The following is a 20,063-nucleotide window of genomic DNA, read 5'->3' on the forward strand; positions in this document are numbered from 1 at the left end:
AGCGGGAGACAAGGGCAAAATCTAGATGGCCTTACTCTTGTGACCTTACTCATAAGCCCTCCTGCAAACTATCCTGATCCAGCTGAAATGGCACAAGCTTTATAGAGTGGGTGAAATCATATTGAAAATAAATAACTACACTGAAAGAAATAACTATACTGGTACAGTGCCTCCTCTTACGCAAACCTCTGGGTTCGCATCAGGGGTTGCATTTGTGAATCCATAGAGACTTAGAAAACAAATGAAGTGAGTCCAATGGAAAGAGACCTGTTCATTCCCACCCACTTCGGCATATACCTTCATGAGGCTGGGCACAGCCCTGAACTCACTGCTCTTGGGAACGTGAACTGTCACTTCAATATATTTGTAGTGGTAAAATTTAGAGTTTGTAGGAGCGCCAAAGGAAGGACAAGTGGACCATGGGTTTCGTCCACACTATTCTGGACACCTTCGAACTCAGCATTGTTACTGCTTCACACGTTGTTTTTAAACTCTTGGCTGGTACAAGCCAACCGTGGTTCGTTTGCATTTCTTCCACTCCAAGATGACAGCGACTTGTGTGTCTGTGAAGTGTTTTAAGTGGGTGGGAGATTGCTGCTCCCTTCTTTTTGGCTCCTCTACGCATCACAAGGAAGCAAGTCTGTTTCTTAAGCCTGGACTTTGTCAGGGCAAAAGTTCCCTTGGTCTGTTAATCTTTTCATCTCATTGTCATCAAACATTGCTGCTGCTGCTTCTTCCACTGGGTGATTACTGATTACACCGCTGTTAACCAGTGTCCCAAGGGTGATGAATTGAAATCACAAATCTGGAGTTGTCTGTTCGTATATGGCACAACCAGGGTCAGCTCCTTATCTGTCTGTAGGATATAGGTCTCTTCTCCTGAGGTGTTGTGGATGAACTCCTGCCAATGCCCTAGCTCAAGGTTAAAGCTGTATTTTCACATCCAGGCAAGGAGATACTCCAAGGTACTTCTGGGGAGGCACCTCTGTTTTGGTGCCCCATCAGCGGCAGGTCTGTAAGGCCCAAAGCAGACAAACCCCGGACAAAACACCGGCCACCAGGGAGGCCACAGGCCCTGCCGCCAGCTGCCAGCAGCCGAGGCAGGAGAGGCCTTGGGCACAGGCGGGAGAGTGAGTGCCTTTCCCTCGGGGACTGAGGATGAGTGAAAAGGAGAGGAGGAAGGTTATTTTTGTAATTTTTCGGTCAGAGGGACTCGGAGCTTTAGCACTGCCCAACCTCAGCGAGCCGGGCGTGTTATGCGCAGGTGCCATTTGCAGCCCCCAGCCGGCACTCGGCGGCTCTCCAGCCGGGAGCGGGCTATAATGGTGACCCTGTCCCGGGGGTCACTAACGGTCCCGGGGGGCCAGTAACGGTAACCTCCCGCGGCGGGGACGGCAGTTGCCAGCCTCCCCTCCGCAGACGTTGCCTCCCTCCTCACTCCCCCGCCTCCCCACCCCTCTCGGATGCTCGTTCCGGGGCCGCGGCGGGGCTCCCTCTCTCCCCGCCGCCAGCCCGCGGGCACCCCGCAACCTGCATACAAGCGCTCGCCCCTCTCCGGCTGCGGGACTCGCTCTCTGCTCGGCAGGCGGCGCGCCCGGGATCGAGCATTGGGGCCGCGGGGAGGTGGGGAACGGGGGCGTCGCGGGGCTATTCAGATTCCGGGGCGGGACGGGGCGGGGCGAGGCGTGGGAGCCCCCGGGGTGACGCAGGGGCGGCGGCGCCGCGCGGGGACGTCGGTCCGTGGGAGCGGGATGGCGGCGGCGGCGGGCGGCGCGGCCCCGGAGCCCCCGCGGCGCGGCCCGGCGGTGGCGGAGGGCGAGGAGGAGGAAGAGGAGGAGGAAGAAGAGGTGGCAGCGGTGGCGGTGGCGGAGGCGGAGCTGGCGGCGGAGCTGGCGGCGCGGCGCAGCGCGGAGGCGCGGCGGCTGGTGCTGTCGCCGCGGCGGCTGTCGGGCCCGCTGCCCGCCGGGTTGTCGCAGTGGTTCCCGGCGCTGGAGGTGCTGGACGTGAGCGGGACGGGTCTGGCGGAGCTGGGCGCGGAGCTGCTGGCCCTGCCGCGCCTCCACACGCTCCTGGCCAAGAACAACCGGCTGGGCGGGCCCGGCTCGCTCCCCAAGGGGCTGGGGCAGGCCCCGCTCGGCCGCTCCCTCCGCGTCCTCAACCTCAGCGGGAACCGCTTCGCCGAGCTGCCCCCCGCCCTGCTGGGGCTCCGTGGGCTGCAGAGCCTCAGCCTCGGCGGCAACCGCCTCCACGGCATCCCGCCCGAGATCCAGGAGCTCCGCAGGTGAGGGCAGGGCGCCGGGCGGGACGAGCCCCCCGCGCCCGCCGGGACGGGGATGCGCCCCGGGGCGGGGGACACGGGTGAGAAAAGCCCCGGCGGCTGCCAGGCAAACCCAACTGGATTTTCTCGACGTGCAGCGGGGTGCCGATGCTGCCTGCCTCGCCTCGCCTCGCCTCTTGCTCCGGCTCCTGCTCAGGGAGTGCATTTTGTACGGCCTCAGGTGTCTCCAAGCACTGCCGCTGCTCCTCCTGCTAATGCCTAATGCGTCTCTTCCCCTTCATCAGGTTGAGTTACCAAAACTCAAAGCTGCTCTTACTTAGGGCAGTCTCTTAGGGAATCACCTGATCGCTTGGGAAAGTGATTGTGCCCCTGTACTGGGCACTGGTGAGGCCACACCTCAAATACTGTGTTCAGTTTTGGGCCCCTCACTACAAGAAGGACGTTGAGGTGCTGGAGTGTGTCCAGAGAAGGGCAGCGAAGCTGGGGAAGGGTCTGGAGGGCAGGTCTTGTGAGGAACAGCTGAGGGAACTGGGTTTCTTTAGTCTGGAGAAGAGGAGGCTGAGGGGAGACCTTATCACTCTCTACAACTACCTGAAAGGAAGTTGTAGCGAGGTGGGTGTTGGTCTCTTCTCCCAAGTTAGTAGCGATAGGATGAGAAGAAATGGCCTCAGGCTGCATCAGAAAACATGCAGACGTGGCAATTCAGGGCATGGTTTAGGAGGCATGGTGGTGTTGGGTTAACAGTTGGACTTGGTGACCTTAAGGGTCTTAATGATTCCATGGTTCTATGATTCTTCAGGCAGACAACTCTTCAGGTGGACAGCAGGCCTTCTGCACTTGCAAAATGGGCAACTGGCTTAGGATTTCCTAGCCCTCGGGCTGCCTTGGTGCAGGGGAGGCTCTCCTAATGACAGAGTGGTTGGTATGAGTGTTGACATGCACAAGGCACTCCCTCACTTTGCTTTAATATAAATCTCCAGGTGAAAGCAAAAAACAAAACCCCTGGTCTCATGCAGCTCACGGTTGCATGATGGATTGTACAGGAGAATAAAGATCTGGTTGTGGCTTATGCAAACAATGGGGCTTTTCTGCTGATGCAGCTCCAGTCTCATCAGGGTGCTTGCTGGCATGGTTGGGTTTTTGTTGTATTTCTCTCCACCCATCCGGCTCACGTAGATCTGACAGATCCGCTGACGGAGCTTCTGAAGCATAGAGCCCTAGGCTGTGCTCAGGTGTGGTGGTATGCCTGGCCCTGGGGCTGGATCAAACCACCGCAGGCCGATGACAGAAATCTGCAGCTGAATCAGGGCAGTTGGGAACACTGGTGGGGTGGGAACAGTTCTTAGGTAGGACTGGGCACTAACTGCACTGGCCTGGGATAGGTACTTCTGAAGCCTGCCACCCTCCTGGGTAAGGCAGGGACCCTGTTCTGACTCATGTGTTACATGCGGGCACCTCTGTGTGTTCTGCTGGCTTCTCAGGCCTCAGACCAGCCCCCCTGTGGCTCTGTGCTAAGACTTTGGGTCTGAGCTTCCTTCACCCCCCAGCTCTTTGCCAAGGGACTTGCCAGAGGCAGCCTCTCTTACACACAGTCCAGCAACCTTGACCCTAAGTAACTGGAGTTACCCCAATGGCTCAGCAGAGCTGCCTCCAGTGGAAGCAAAGGGTGTTGTATGTGGGGTGATGTCTCCCACAGTCCTAGGTTGGAGGTACCAGAACCGCTTGAGGGCTGGTGGGAAATGGTTTTGTCTGCTGCAATATGCGGCTGTTGCCCAGATGGCACAGCATGCTCCTCTTTGAGGATCTGGAGCAATGCTGGGTTAAGCTAAGTTTGAGAGATGTTATGAGGCATTTTGAGGGCTAGAGAATGTCCATGCCCTTCTCTACAGAGTCGGGCTGTGGCCTAGGTTGGGGCTGTCATGAGTAGGAGGAACCTCAGCTTTCTCTCTGTTCAGAAGCAGTTGCTTCAGGGATGACACATGAAATGAGGACGGTGGCACCAGCTTCATGGGAGAGAAGGCCAATAGAGGAGGGCAGCTGTGCATCGGCCATGATCCACGTTACCTCCATAGCCTAGTAGCATCCAGAGTGTGTTTGGGATCTGACTCTTGCGCCCACCTCTGAGGCAGAGGTTCCCTGCTGCTGATAACGTGGTTTCATCTGTGGCTGTGGTTTCTCTCTCTCTCTTTTTTCTTTATTTTTTTTTTCCTTCCAAGAAGACAAACCTCAGTCCTGCTTTTTGTTAGGCTGCTGACCCCAGAAAGGTGCCAGGCTGTGTGGCACTGCACATTGTGCCCTGGTGGGCTGTGTCCTGTGCTCCAGGCTGTACCGCTGTCCAACTACTGCGAGGTTACTCTGCCTTGTTCCTCTGGCCTGCCCTGAAGCAGGGCTCTTGTTTGTCCTGTCCTGCAGCTCTTCTTGGGCTGGTCATGTGCAAACCCTAGAAGGACAATTCTGAGAGGGCAAATGCGGACAAGGCTATTGAACTGTCTGTTTATCATTACAAAGTGATTTGTCAGGTAGAAAAGCTACACTAGACCCAGCTGTGTCTGCTGTCCGCATAGTCATTGCAAACTCATTGAACTTCTGCTAATGTGCCACCATAATTTAATTGAACTTTAGCTCAAGATAGTGAATCCGTGCTCCACCAGTATTGTCAGCTTCTTTACCACTATGCCATCAGTGACTCTTCTGTATCTGGGACAGCTTAAGTAACAAAAGGGAACAGGACATTTCCTTGCCAGAGCGGGGAGAAAACAATACTTTTTAATTTAATATTCCTTCAGAGGGAATCCGGAATCTGCTCATTGGAAGCCAGTTAACCAGTGACCTGACACCCTTGCCAAAAAAAAAAAACTTGAGAGAAACTGCTGTCAGACCCTCCTCCCGCCTGCCGACGAGAGGTGTCTGCAGCATGAGTGTGCATAGTGTTGAAGTGGGTGAAACAAACCTGAGCAAGGACAGAGCAGAGCCAGCTGTTGTGGCAGGGCAACACGGAGGCATCTGTTCGATTCTGAACTCTGGGACAGGAGATGGGACCTGGTGTTGGGGCTCCTGTTAGCCTCACAGCTCAAGCTGCAAGTGTCCATCTCGATGTTGCTGGCAAGCCAAGACTTTGAGCCTTTTTCCATATGCAGCTTCCCATAAAAGAAATTTTTCTTGTGTCTCATGGTCTCTGAGACCACAGAGGCATGCAGGCAACACTTTGACCGGACACGTTCCTCCTGCTGGTACTAGAGTTCCTGAGGCCAGCAGTTCTCTTCTTCTCATGACCCTGGCAGCTTCCCATTTGTCCCAGTCACTGATTATAGAGCTGAGCAGAGTTGCAGAGATCTCTAGAAATAATTCTTATGTTTCCAGGGAATGTCTGAGGTCTGATGAGCTTTTTTTTATTTTCAGTTGGTGATAACTAAGCCTCACATCTTTCCTCTGCACCCCATACAGTTCCCTGTTGTAGTTTTTAAAGGGGTAGCTCATCAGTTTTAACGAAGGCCAGGAATACAGCAGGTGAGGAGTCTGTGTGGTGAAGCTGAAAGAATAGAAAGCCAATGGGTATGATCTGCCGAAGGAGGAGGAATGTGCTGGCAACTACAAATGCAAAATCCCTGCAATGAGAGATGTGTACCATGTGTTGTTACCCACATGAAGATAATAAAGCCACAACTTTAAGGAAGCCGGGATCAGGCATTTTATGCAAAAAAAAAAAAAAAAAAAGCACTTTTCTTAGCACATTCCTAGTGATTTGGCAAGTTAATGAATAGCGCAAAGAACCACAGCCAGTCCTGCTGCTGTCTTGTCTTGCTCCTTCCAGCTTTGGCCATCTGCCCCATCCTTGCCCACACAAATCTTTGTGTGCAGTGCAAGATCCTGTGGAACATGTGTGCCTTTCACCTGATTATCAGTTGCCTTCCTAGGCTGTTGTAGAAGGGACCACCTGCAGATGTCCTGATGCTCAAAGCTTCCTTCAGATGGCTTTGCAAGTAGATGGTCATGATTGGTCTGGTGATGGCAGCAGGGTGATGCTTGTCATAGTGTGCTGGCACTAAGGAAGAATAGCCTTTGCTTCATATTTTCCATTAGGGAAGCATTGTGGCAGATGCAAGGCTCTTTCCTCCTAATTCCACCATAAGTGTCTCTAGTGACCTGCAACAGCCCTTTAAGCTTCTGAGAAAGAAGATAAGTGTGGGCTCTGCTGAGGGCTTTCTTTAATCATATTGAGGCTCCTTCTGCATGCCCACCACCCCAGTTACTATCAGCTAGCAGTGTCAGTACAGTGCAAGACCTGAACTGCAGCATTGGCTGTTGCTGTGAATTTAGAGTAAAAAATGGACCAAATGGATGAGAGCAGCCCTTTTTGCGTTGCTTTCCTCTTTGTTGCCAAATAAAAGAAGAGCTTAGCATAGGTAGACGTGTGTCCTGTTTTCAGCTGGGATAGAGTTAATTTTCTTCATAGTAGCTAGTAGGGGGCTGTGTTTTGGATCAGTGCTAAAAAGAGCATTGATAATGTGGAGGTGTTTTAGTTGTTGCTAAGTAGTGCTTACACTAGTCAAGGACTTTTTCAGCTTCCCATGCTCTTCTGGGTGCACAAGAAGCTGGGAGGGGACACAGCCGGGACAGCTGACCCACACCATATCACAGGATCACAAAAAGGTAGGGGTTGGGAGTGGGGACCTCTGGAGATCATCTTGTCCAACCCCCCATATGACATCATGCTCAGCATATAAAGCTAGGGGAGGAAAAAGGAAGGGGGAGGATGTTCAGAGTTATGGCATTTGTCTTCCCAACTAACGATTACACGTGATGGAGCCCTGCTTTCCTGGAGATGGCTGAACACGTGCCTGCCCATGGGAAGCCGTGAATGAATTCCTTGGTTTGCTTTGCTTGCGTGCCCAGCTTTTGCTTTACCTATTAAACTGTCTTTATCTCAACCCACAAGTTTTCTCGCTTTCACTCTTTCAATTCTCTCCCCCATCCCACTGCGAGGGAGTGCGCGAGTGGCTGTGTGATGCTGAGTTGCCGGCTGGGGCTAAACCACAGCAATGTGTCATCTTTCTTTGTAGTTCTCCCTCCAACGTTGACCTTGCTGTGTTTTCAGCGTGAGATGCTATGATCAGTCACTCTCAGACTCAATTCACAGCCCCAAGCAGCTCCTGAACTGTGACCTGCGTAGACATCCCACTGCTGCACTGGTTGTGTGTATCCTTCCTTTGCTGATTCAGCTGGGGATGTGATATGGGGCATCGTGTATTATAGCTGGTGAGCTAGAAATGTGGTCATCTGTGTGTGCCCATTCTGGACAAAATTTGTTTGGCAAATCTGGTAAAATACAGCTCTGATCTTCACTGTCCAACTGTGGCTTTTGGCTTAAGGGTGCATGGATTGCCCTCATCAGTGTGCATGCTTGGAGAAACATCTTGCCAGTGTCCTGTAAAGGGAAAAATTCTCCAGAGCTTAGCAAAATGCAGCCAATACCTTAAATCTCCTGATGTGAATTTCGAGTTTAGTGTTACCCTTCTAGTTAATACTCTTGCGCTCAGTAGAGCGCCAGAAGCAAGCGGAAAGGGCTTGGAAAAACACCAGGCTCTTTCCAGGCATCTGCTGTGCATGCTCCTTTCCTTCTTACTTGCATTCCTCTAGTAAAGCCCAGTTGTGCAAGGGCTGGGATCAAAAGCCTCAAACGCCTAACTGGATTCATGCAAGTTTTGTGTATAGGCTTAGATGCAATGAAAACCAGAGTATTTGCTTTTATTCGTGGGTAGTATTAAGCATGTTAGGCATACACTTAAGAACAGCTGTTACAGTGTGGGAAAAACAGCAAGTGAAGCTTTGATAAAGATACAGCATTAGGAAATCAGCTTGCTGCCTCCCTTTTTCTTCCCCTCTTCAAACGTTTTGCAAATAGTTTTCAGACGACTGTTTGATCTTAAATTTGCGTGTCAGCAAAGGCTATGCAGTTCTCTCAGGAATTAGCAAATCGTAGAACAGGGTTAACAGGAGCGTATTGTGGGCTGCTTTTTAAATTCCTCCCTTGCATGAGCCTCAAAACTGCCCTGCAGATTTCTTGCTAAAAAGTTTATCATAAAAAGACCTGGAGCTATTTCAGGCTCACTGTTTCTTTTTTAGATTACCTATTTAGATGCATCTGTTTGATGTCAGCTGTTAAATTTTATCCAAAGAAGCATCTGTAGGGAAACAGGGTGGATTGAAAATTTGAGTATCTTCTATGCCAGAAGACATTCTCCCCTTGAAACGGGACTGTGAAAATGCCATGGTAATTGATAGGGTTTCAAAAATACCTCTAGTGCTCAGAGTGGGCTTTTCTTACTTACTGAGTGTTTTGGGGCTTTTTGATCTGTTTTGTGCTATATGATGACGTGGAAACCTCACAGACATACTCAAGCCAGAATATACAGTCTCTTGGCATGTTAAACTTCGCTGCCATGACCTGAATCGATTCATAGTTGTTTGAGTATTTCCCCACTCCCTTCCCGTAGGTAGAAGGATTTACACAACCGTGGTGTGAAGTCCCCTGCTAGAGGGGGGTGACACAAGATGGGCTTGATGTGCCGGCTGCTGCTTGGCAGCGATTAGTACCAGATGTGCTGAGCGAGGGTCTTGCAGGATATGAGGCTGAGGGGGACTCTGGCCTTCTATTAGTTTCTTTGTAAACATTGCTAAAAGGCAGGAGAGAAAGTGTCAGCCCCCATTAGTTACTCTGTCAAATGGTGGGGGCAGTGGTCTCAGGTTTTTTTGAGATAAATAGATTTTGTTAGTGTTTGTCCCCTCTTGAAACTCGTTCAGCCAGACCCTGTGTTGCAGGTTGGAAGTACCTCATTTATTCTGGCTTCAAAAATAGGAACTGAGCTTATGTTCGTTAGAGGCTGGTTGCTCTCCAGCTTTTCTAAGTTCCTGGACTGACTTTTGAAAGTACAGAAAAACTCCAGCTCTCCCTCTGTGTACACAGCGATGCATGAGACCTTGGCTGGCTAGTCCAAGTGACTATATAGATTAATGATTGTCAGAAAAACTGGGCCTTAGTGTGAAAGCTTAGTTAGAAGTATTTACTAGGGTCACTCCCGTCTCTGTTTTGGTCCTGTGAAAAACTATGGTAAACGTTGCGGATTGCCTCCTTAGAGGGGCTCCTCTGCGAGGAGGGCAGAGCTCAGCAGTGCTCTTGCTCGTCTCACCGGGCAGCAAACTGTCCCCTGAGTGGGACAGCATATGAGCCAGCATTGCCTTGGCCTCTGCGTGCTTGGCTTAGTACAACATGAAAATCGGGCCAGGAGTAGATGAGCTGGGAACAAACTGTGGCCCCAGTGGTATGGTCAGTGCTCGCTGTGTCTTTTGAAAATCCTTGCCTGTGTCATGATTAGCTATACTCAAACAATTCTCGATGCTTTAATTTGATGCGGAAATGGCTGTTGCAAATTTCTCAGTCTTGCTCAGCCAAGACTAGGGTAGATCCTTCTTTCTAGGAAATTGTATTTTGGGTGACAGGGGTTATAGATTTCTTTTGCCTGCTGAACAGTGTTTCAGTGGAGGCTATAAGAATATCTTCATTGTATTTAAAATAAGTTTCTTTATAGTTTCAAAACTTCCTCCCTGTGCTTTTTAAAATAAATTTACCATCTAATTTATATCTTAGGCTGGTGTTGGAAATTCTGGATTTGCTGTATTAGAATGCGCCCAGTGAGTTGTTAGTCTAGTGCTTAAAAAGGCAATTCAGAAGGCAGATAAAAGGAAAACAACTTTAAGAAGCCCTTTGCCACTGACGGGGTTATCTTATTTAGTGGATTTTTAGTTAGAGGCAGCTTGTAGTCTGATATTGAGGCTTTATATCCTAGCTAGTATAACAGAGCGTTCTCATTACATGGACTTCGTAAAGAATGGACTTGAAACCTGTAAGTATGTAGGCATGTGTTTTTGTATGTTTAGTTTCTGCAGAAAGCTGCTCTTGAAACTGATGCATTCCACACCTTGAACTGAGTTTCAAAAACATTTTTCACTATAGATTTTGCACCCCTCTTCCCCTTCCCTGGTAGTATATGTTTTTACGCAATGCAGCTTTACGGGCATTATTGTCTTCAAACACAGAGGATGAAGAGTTAATTATTCACTTTTCCTAGGAAGTGGAAACCTGTACATATCTAAACCTTGTTTAAACATTTAAATCCATGTTACTAGAATTCCCTTGCCCAGCAGTTTTCAGTGTGGGCTCCAGCAATGGCATGGAGCTAAAATACGCCTAGGAATTCTATGGTCAGCAGTTAAGTCCCTAGTGAGAGCCAAGCAGCCTAAATCTACCTTGGGAAACAACAGAGGTTGAAGGAGGAATTTTGGTTAAAACTCAGGGCTTTGTTAAGGGATCAAAATTTAATTAAAAATAATCTCCCCTTGATGTGGTCTCTGCACAGCAACCTTCCCTCTACACCCACTCCTCACCTACAGGTTTTCTGTCGAAGAGAAGCTACTTTTGAACAGTGGGGTTTTGGTGGTGGTTTTCTTGCGTTTTCAGAAAACCTCCAAATGCGCTGTCCCACTTGATCTCTCACCTGAAGCAAGTATAGTTACTTCCTGTCATATAGGCAAATACAGTTTAAATATAAGGCTTAGAAATGGCTTAATTCTGTGCCCACTTTGTCAAATCTCAGGTATTTAGCTTTCCTCTGATGTACTCCCAAAAGGTAAGTGAGCCCAGGGGAAGTTAAGCTCCATGAGCGTCTCCTCATGTGTTGCAGTGGTTCTGTCGTTCTGTTCTTTGCTGATGGGCCGGTGGACCTCTGCACTGTGCCAGTGGCCTCTGTAACCCAAGCAGATGCTGTCATCAGATCTTTGGGGTTCAAGTTTCTTGCAAGAACTCAACAAAATAGCCTCTTTCTGTTGTTGTTCTGCTCCATTTCAGTGGAGGCCTCAGGGAGGAGCTTCTGTGGCGCTCCACACACACTGTGGCACAGTTGCAGGGTTTAGACCTTCTCTGGGTTGAGCACCATGTCCTTCGGGTGGTTGGTCGTGTGTTCCTTTGCCAGCTGTATCCGTAGCCTCTCTGAGGTGCTGCAGTGAGATGGACGTGTCTCCTTTTCCAAGGAGGTTATAAGCTGTTCTTAAAGAAAGGCTGATGGAGCCTGGATGACTTCTTTCTGACCTGTGGGGAATGTGTGGTAGGTAGGAGGGGGCCATGTACACTGTATTTAGGCAGCTAACCAGAGTATGTACTGGAGATATTGAACTAGTGTGAGTACTGCTGACACCTGTGGACAGGACCACGGGGTCCACCTGTTTCAGGCATGGGAAAAAGTGTTGTCTAGACCATGATTAGCAATGGTGTCTCTTCCCAGCCAGAAGTATCCAAACTGAACCTGCCTTTGCTCTTCTTCCAGACAAGGTCTGAGGACAGGGGAGGAAGGCTGTTTGGCTCTGTGAAATGGTGGAATTGAAGCTATTATGTTGAAAAGAAGTTCTTGCCAATTATTTTTCCTAGAAGGGCAGAGATGCACAGCAAATACTGGGTACTCCACCTGGCAGAAGTGTGCTTGTGCCTCTCTTTGTTCCTGTCTCACATCCACTGAGTTTTCACAGGAGTCCAGTGAGTTACTCTTTTTATTTTGGCCCAAACTGCAGTTAAGCCCAGCTGATGGTTTTGGTAGCTTTGGGCTCTGTGACTTCAGTGTACTGAAATCAGTCTACCCGAGAAATTGCATGCATGTACTTGCATGACTTAGATGCACTCTGTGCTGTTGCAGCTGTAGTGTTGTCGGCATGGGAATTGTATCAAAGCGGGGACGGGCTGCCTCTGACTTCTTCTGAAAGGTTGCAGTTAGGCGGCAAGGAGTCAGATGATACTGTAAAGAGCGACTAGCGCTTGTGCAGGGCCAGGATTTTCAGGGAGAGCCACTGCTTTGCTCTCACTGAAACTAAGAACTCCCACTGGCTGCAGCAGGAGCTGTGTCCGTGCTGTGTGCGCTGTGACCCTCTGTGTGCGGGCTGCTCTTCCTCGGAAATAGGAGCAGGAGCTCTCACGTAGGGTTGGTGTAGGAATACGTAGTTGTCTGGTGCCCACCTACAGATGTAATGGTGACTGCAGGAGGCTGGGGAGGTAAATCGCAACATTATCTGTTGTGAAACCGCAGCTCTGTTCTAATTCTGATGTTCAACTCAGCTGTTTATCTTATCTCAGCAAATTATCTCATACATAGTCATCTATAAGTTTTCTTTAAGAAGTGCAGGAGATGAGAAGGCCTAGTGTTAAATGAAACTGGAAATGACCTTAATGAAATAATGCAGTGTTTTCTCTTCTGTATTTCAGTTTAGAGTTTCTATACCTTGGAGGGAATTTCATTACTTCAATTCCGCCTGAATTAGCAAACCTGCCTTCTCTAAGCTATCTAGTTCTGTGTGACAACAAGATCCAGAGCATTCCACCTCAGCTGGCACAGTGAGTATTTATTGTCATCAGCCACCAGCTGTAATTAACTCTTCGAACTTTTTCTTCTGCATGTGTAGATAAAAGCACCTGGGAGGGCCTATTCTTTAGTTTGTTAATGTGACTATGGTTGAACAAGAAGATCCTTAGAAGGGTGCACTGCAGCAAGACTGTGAATATATAATTTGGAAATCTCAATCAAAGGGTTATGGAAAAAAAATGTCACTAAGTATACGCTTTAGGGTGAATTAATCGAATTGTACAGGGAAACCTGAGAAGCACCTGGGCAACTCAGAAAAGATAAACTGCCATGCTACCATATTCCTAGTGATGAATGCTTGGTCTGTTTTGTCTTTCACCCAAAGCCTTTTTGTGTGTGCTTTTGTGTTGTACCATCCACTGTGTTCCCTTGGCATTTCTTACTGTAGGATCTCAGAATATTTTAGTGTTTGTTAAATCGTACAGCGCAGCTCTAGAGAATAAGTTACTGCTTTTCTGTTTCGTAACGGGGGAAAGAGGATGCAAACTCTGTATGGGTAGCCTAAAATGGGAGGCAAAGAATTCAGTGTCTAGCTGTAACCCCAAAAGCAACTGAAAGGCAGCACAGAGTTTTCTGAGTTGGAATTTGAGGGTGTAGTGGGATTATTCTTGATGTACAATGTCCAGTTTTCTTGTAACTTGTACTGGTTTGAGAGCATCCCTGGACGCTGTGCTGGAGCATTGCTTTGTGCTTCCTGAGAGAGGAGAACACCCCCTCCAAAAGCCAAAAAACTGCTTGTCACCTGTGCCGATGCTAGCCTGGCCTGACTTTGCTCAGCTTTTGGGACCTGGTAGTATCACTGCGCAAGGTGATGCAGCCAGGAGCAATGAAAACATGGGGTTTTCCAGGGCTGGCTGCCTACCAGCAATCATCTTTAATGCATGAGCGAAAGTAGGTGACTTATTCAATGTATTGCATGGAACTGTTCTTGATGCGTGTACTGGGTACAAGTAAACATTATCTCCCCGAAAGCACTCATTTAGTATACTTATGTTCTGTGCTACCTTTTCTGGGGTGGGTGTGTGGGGAATACTGAGAGGGACAGCAGCATATTTAAGACTGTGTTTCTTTAACAGGCATTCTGGAGCTGAGCCAAGTTTTCTAGGGCATTATGTGTGCTGGAGTGAGAGCAGCAATTTTAGCAAGAATTTATGCTTTAAAAGGAAGAAAAGCCAAAGGGAAAGAAATTGGTGGGAGAGGGGAGAGTAATCGGGTCTGTGTGTAGTGCAATTGTGGAATGATTTTGCTTGCACATCTTGACTGGGTTTCCACCTCCATCCTCAGGCTGCATTCCCTGCGTTCCCTCAGCCTGCACAATAACCTGCTGACTTACCTTCCTCGAGAGATCCTTAACCTGGTTCACCTGGAAGAACTGAGCTTGCGTGGGAACCCACTGGTGGTTCGGTTTGTCCGTGACCTGACCTACAATCCCCCAAGCCTTCAGGAACTGGCTGGACGCACAATTAAAACTCGCAATGTTCCCTACGCTCCCAGCGATCTCCCGGAGAATCTTGTCCGGTATCTGAGCTTGGCCAGCAACTGTCCCAATCCTAAATGTGGGGGTAAGTTCTTCTTAACTGCTCTGCTTCCTGCTTTTACCTGAGGGGTTTTTTTCCCCCTTTGACTTTAGTAGCTCAGCCAGGTTGGATGTGTTGTTGCATCCAAATTCTAGCTGTATTTCATTGGCTCCAGATCTCCTGCAAACTTGTCTTTAAGGAGCCTTGTTCACTTAGGAATGATGTTCAAAGTTGTAGTGCTGGTTTATTGTATTTGCATGGGAATACGAGGCAGTGTTTCTGTCAGAGTCTTTGCAGCTTGTCCCAGCACTCCACTATGCTTTTATGGTCTGAAGTTTCCGACTGTCTGCTCTGAAATAGCTCAGACTGAGTAATGGATGGGAGAACTTTTGCAAGCACTCTTGTTGAACGGCAAGCTTCACTTCTGGATGGAAAAGAGGAGGGAGGCTGTAGTACTTGGCAGTTACCAAGAGCAACTTGTTTAGCTCTTGGTTGCGAGCACTAGTTCCTGGAAGGAGAGGACTTCATAGAAAAGCCTGGAATGCTTGGGCTTAATTTGGCTTAATGCTTAATCTTTATCCAGAGGTAAATGATCTGCACATTCAGCCTTCAGAAGATTAAGGAAAAAAATCATTAATTAGTATCTACCCTGCAGTCATAACGCAGCCTGTTATCTTATCTCCTTATGTGACAATATCAAAGCATGTTCTGTAAGCAAAGACGGAAGGGCTGGAACTTGTGTGTTGGAAGGGAAAGTAGTGTTTCCTTTTCTGGAGTTTGCACAGCTGAGGTAACAGTGGATTAGTTTTGCTCTTTCTCACTTTTCCATATGAACTAGCACAGTACTGCAGTACTGCTCTAACACTGCAGGAGAAAAGCTTACTCCAGACCAGCTAGGACTTAAAACACTGCTGGAAACTTCTGAAAAGGTGGCTAAAATCACTTGCTGTGACAGAAAGAAAATGCAATTGTGTGTTACAGCAACACTGTTGCCATGGAAAAGTAGCATCCAAACTCAGCATGGTGACTTCACTCAAGCAGAAGAAAAGCAGAGCTATGAAGGTCTATTTGTGAATGCATTCTTGCTAGCTGCTGTGCGAGGTTTTACAAGTTTGAAAATAGAGTGGGATGAATTTGACATTTAGGAAGGCTGCAAGTTCCCAGCCTGAGATTTCTCCCTAATGGTTGGAAGAAATAGCTGAATTCTTTGGAAGGAGCTGCCCTGTGTCTTTTCATGCAGCGTGCCATTCTGAATTACCTACTAAATACAGTTTTACAGGATTTTTTTTTTTCTTTTTACTAAGGAAAGAGATTTCATGTTTCTATAGGTGTTCTGGTCCCTTGTCTTCCTCCAGTATCTCTTGTGCTTCTATGTCCAGTGCAGTGTCAATTAAATCCTAATTAGAGGCATTTGCACCAGTCACAACAACCTTACAGAGTTTACAGGTTTCCTCTCACGGGTTCTCATATGTTATTACTGTTCCCTTTGCCCTTACAGGTGTCTACTTTGACAGCTGTGTCAGACAAATCAAGTTCGTTGACTTCTGTGGGAAGTATCGCCTCCCGCTGATGCACTACCTGTGCTCCCCAGAGTGCTCCTCTCCCTGCAGCTCTGCCTCCCAGAGCTCTACTTCCCAGAGCGAGTCTGACTCTGAGGATGAAGCCAGCGTCGCTGCGCGCAGGATGCAGAAAGTCCTTCTGGGATAACAGGGAACAACAGGGGAAGACAGGAAGGAAAACACATTTGAAAAGCAATAATGGAACAGCGAAGCCTGGGCCTCTGGCCTGAAGGGCTCACGAGAAACTGTCCTCAAGTCCATGTAAGGGGCATCTTAGCAAGCCTAGACTTGCTTGGTGCAGTGCTACTTAGGAGAGCTAACTCTGTGGCATACTGCCTGTAGGGTGCCTGGGGTTGTTAGAAATATCTCCTGTCTGAGAGACGCCCCCCTTCCCCTCGTACAGGCTGGGGAGGGGGATTTGTTCTCACTGGCGGATCGAGAAGGGTTTTAATATATGACACTTCACTGAACTTCTGTCATCCTGCAGAGCAAAGGAGACTGTCCAGATCTTTTAACACTGTGGTAAATCAGAAGCAGGCTAATGATGCCATGTGAGTATATATGGACCCCAATGTTTTACATAGCGTTTTGATTCTTTGCTATCTCCTTTGATTTCAGTTACAGATTTTTACACCCATCCACTAAAAATGGGAGTTGTTTTTTTTTTTTGGCCAGGACTAGATTTTTTCCAAACTCTGGTTACTCTTCCTTTGCCTAGAGAGGTGTAGGGTCTCTGTGCTGTTACAGATGTTACAGCCACCATAGAACTGAGCCACCTTTTTTTCTCCCTTGTTATACCAAGCTGCTCTTAGTGTTTCCTCCTAACTGTATTAGTTATTTTTCCTGTCTCTGCCTCTTCCCATTACACCTGGAGTGTTGCTGTCTTTATGGTGCCTTCAGAAAAAAAGACGAGTTATTCTATTGAGACTTGGTATTACTTCAGACTTGTGGCCGTACATGCCTATGCAAGGGACCAGATGCAATGCTCTGCATCATGTCTTTGAGTCTAGTCTCAGCTTACTGGAGCAAATCTGCTTTTAGATCTGTGGATTGCAGGAAAGGTCTTGACTGACATTTCGTCTTTCTAAACAGCCGTGTCTTCCTGCTACAGCTAGCTCTGCTGTGCTTGGTACAGAGTTACGATCTGTCTTTAAGGTTATCTGCTTAAAGTAGGCAGCAGCTTAATGAATTGGAAGTAGTGAGAGAAGTGCCATGGAGAATGTTTTTTTTTTTTCTTACTCATAACATGAGAAGAGAAGCCAGTAGAGAGGCTGAGGCATGTTGTCTTAGCATCTTGCACAAGGTGGTTTTGAAACCTCTTCCTTATTTATTTGTTTGCATTTGCTCTTGTTATAATAGCTTTGGCAGTCTGTTGGATTGTTCAAATAACACGTTCAGTTACCTTAAAATATGCTTAAAGGAAAGTTGCAGAAAATAGCTCAGAATTTTAAGTATCATGAAATAGCTTATGAAAATTAATATTAGGAATTGACAGGTAGCTATAAACCTACTTTATGGGGCTGTTATGTGTTTTACCCAGTGAGAGCTGCCCCTTTATTAATATTTCGTGGCAGACAGTCCTTTTGATGCAGTTTCAGACAGCAAATCCAAGTGTGCTTTTGAATGCATGAAGTGAGTAAATACATTTTGTTAAGAAGCTAAATAAACAAAAAAAACACCTTTTCTTAACCCACTTTGGCCCTACAGGGAAAATTAAAAAAACCTGTGCTCCTCTTCTGTATTCAGAAAATGCACATATTTTAGTATCTTATGGCAGCTCTGTATTAATGGTCCTGTTTAATTATATTTATATATTAAAGCACTTTGATAATTCTACCCTCTGTAACTAGCTTTAGTGATTATTTTTTTTTTCTTATTAGACCACAGTTTTTCCTTTAATGTGACCTGAAGATAAAGGTCTGTGAAACTTTGTACGTTCCAGTCTGTCTCGGTGTGCAGGTTGAAATTCTTGCCTTGCCTTTCCTTGACAGCACTGCTCATTTCCCTGGTTTCCTTTGGAGAGAACTGGATTTTGAGAGAAATGATCTGGTTGTAAAATAGCACCCATCCATTACTAATAATTGCAACTTAGCCTGAAGGTTTCCCCCCCCGACAGAGACCTACAAGGAACTAAACTGCACATGCTCTGTGCCTTTCCAAATAACCTTTTTTAAGTAAATTTTTAAGGCACAATAAGGTATATGTGCAGAGCAACTGGCTGTCACTTTTAGCAAATTCTGTGAGGTTCGCTTGGGAAGAAGAACATACAGTTTTTGAGAGAAACCTACTGCATGGTGTTAGTTAAATTGGGATCAGTGACTGGCCTGTGTTGCGTTCTTCATCTCCTCTTTCAGGTGCTTCTTCCTGTCCCAAGTGAATATCGTCATACCAGTGCTGAAGGACAGTAAACTGATTGCAGAGCCACAATTTTAAATCGGCTGCTAGTGTAATGGTAGTGAGCAACTGAGTCATCTAGAGCTTAGCTTTCTGCCAGTGAGTGAGCCACACAAATTGAGATCTCAAGATCTTTTGAGCTCAGGGCCATGAGGTACCACCTTCCTTTCTTCTTTTTAGCAGCAGCTGTCTTGAAGTAATGCATTTTTTTCACTTTACAAAGTTAGATTTCACCACAGTTCCTCTTTGCACAGTAGCACGTCTGTATGTGACGGGTTAAGCCCAGTGGTGGCTGGTTCTAATAGCTCAATCACTAACTGCATTCTCTTTCCTAACTGAACAGGCATCCCATTTCTGCCCCAATTCTAATAGAGCTAATAGGCTAATCTTTTTTTTTCCACAGCTTCTTCACTGTAGCCAGGTCAAAACTTGACAGCTTGTGCAGTTGATACCTCTATGCATTTTTAGACTTGATAAAATGTCTTGTCTCTTAAAAATTTACATATATTCCCAGATATAGCTACCAATTTTTCTTTTTGCTGCTAGGCTTTAAAGTGCAATTCACGTAAGTCAGAATTTAAAACAATCAAGGTCTTGTAAGAGAAACAAATGGTGGGTTGGTTGTGGGGTTTTTCCCTCGGAGGTGGATTTGAGAGGGATGCAGGTCTGTACTGTAGTGCCTAACATACTGAGTGGGAGTCAAGTTTTTCCAGCAATTGTTAGCCCCCAAAGACTGGAAAATGTACTGGGCAATAAAATAGGTAAGACAGAACTTGAAGATACACTGTTGGATGGTTCCTACAGTCCCCTTCTCAGGGGCCCTGAGAAGTAGATGGGGGTTTTGCCAGCATTATAGCGCTCTCTGTCAGTTTTAGAGAGTGGATTTCAGATCCTACAGATGTGTCTCCGAGTGAAGTCTTCAGTCAGTGTTTTGGTATCAGTCCCCTTGTTGCTACAGCAGCCCAGCACGTCCACCTTTTGAAACTGTTCTTAAGCCGAGACACAAGTATGTGAAGCAAAGTTGCTCATTCCCTCTTCCCTGCGGGGTCCGGGGCCCTGCCTGCATTCATCCTCTGCCCCGCCATCTCTCTGCCAAGGGGAGCTGCTGGCGCGTTTCTGAATGCAGGTACTTAATGTGAACAGTGGGGTCGTGTTAAAAAGAAGCAAAATATCAATTTGACTGGAAGCAACGTATACAGTTGCCAATTCTTTTATGTTCCTCTTTAATAAGAGGTGAGACTTGAGGAAGTTAGTAATGAATATTTAAACATACTCTGAAGTGGCCAGATGCAGTTTTTCATGGGCTTCTGTCCTGGTCATTCTAAGTCTTTGAAATCTTGTGTTGAATTATAATGGGGGGGGAGGGGGGAAGGGGAGAACCAGCTCCTTTTTGTTCCTTACTCCTGTTGGCAATAATGAATGGAAAGAATTTAATCCAATGAAAGTAATGAAATTTAATCCCTGCAATGTGTCTTTGTTACCCAGAACTATTTTAATGCATCTTATTCACACCATGCCCTCCCTCTCCAACTGAAGATACTTCAAATAGACTACTTCAGAATGCACACTAATACAGCAGTAACTTTATCTTGGAAACCTTTCTATTGATTATTTCATTTGCCTGCCTGACTAGAGGATTGATCTTTTACTGACCTGAACATTAAGGGTGGAAAGGGTTCTCACCCAGCACTCATGTTGAATTTTTATTATGAGCATTTGTTTTAGGAAGTCTTAAAGTGCCTTATGTTTTTAAAAGCGTATTTTGCTAGAAATGTATGAATGTAGAATATCGTTAACAGTATTTCTTTGAGCTGTAAAACAAATTGCAAACACTAAACCAAAAATGTTATTTCTA

General features: G+C 47.1%; 1 protein-coding gene across 2 annotated transcripts; it reads left to right on the forward strand.

Moving 5' to 3' along the window:
* Positions 1–1,678: 1,678 nt before the first annotated feature.
* Positions 1,679–20,063, forward strand: LRRC58 (leucine rich repeat containing 58). 2 transcript variants are annotated; one of them, XR_010375236.1, is made up of 5 exons: positions 1,679–2,281; positions 12,582–12,710; positions 14,023–14,300; positions 15,754–16,038; positions 16,071–20,063. XR_010375236.1 is itself a non-coding variant. In XM_064465702.1 (4 exons), the coding sequence occupies exons 1-4, from the start codon at positions 1,752–1,754 to the stop codon at positions 15,960–15,962; spliced, it is 1,146 nt and encodes a 381-aa protein (XP_064321772.1). In that variant the 5' UTR covers positions 1,679–1,751; the 3' UTR covers positions 15,963–20,063. The 2 variants fall into 2 exon arrangements, 1 of the variants encoding a protein (XP_064321772.1); XM_064465702.1 differs by having other exon boundaries at positions 15,754–20,063.

Source organism: Phalacrocorax carbo, chromosome 1 (assembly GCF_963921805.1).
Source record: "Phalacrocorax carbo chromosome 1, bPhaCar2.1, whole genome shotgun sequence".
NCBI classification, from domain to species: Eukaryota; Metazoa; Chordata; class Aves; order Suliformes; family Phalacrocoracidae; genus Phalacrocorax; species Phalacrocorax carbo.

Excerpts from the sequence above, each read along its gene's own strand:
- LRRC58 (XM_064465702.1), top strand. The coding sequence starts at position 1,752 with ATGGCGGCGGCGGCGGGCGGCGCGGCCCCGGAGCCCCCGCGGCGCGGC. Across the intron at positions 12,711-14,022 it reads ATTCCACCTCAGCTGGCACA|GCTGCATTCCCTGCGTTCCC; the intron begins GTGAGTATTTAT and ends CTCCATCCTCAG. Across the intron at positions 14,301-15,753 it reads TCCCAATCCTAAATGTGGGG|GTGTCTACTTTGACAGCTGT; the intron begins GTAAGTTCTTCT and ends TTGCCCTTACAG.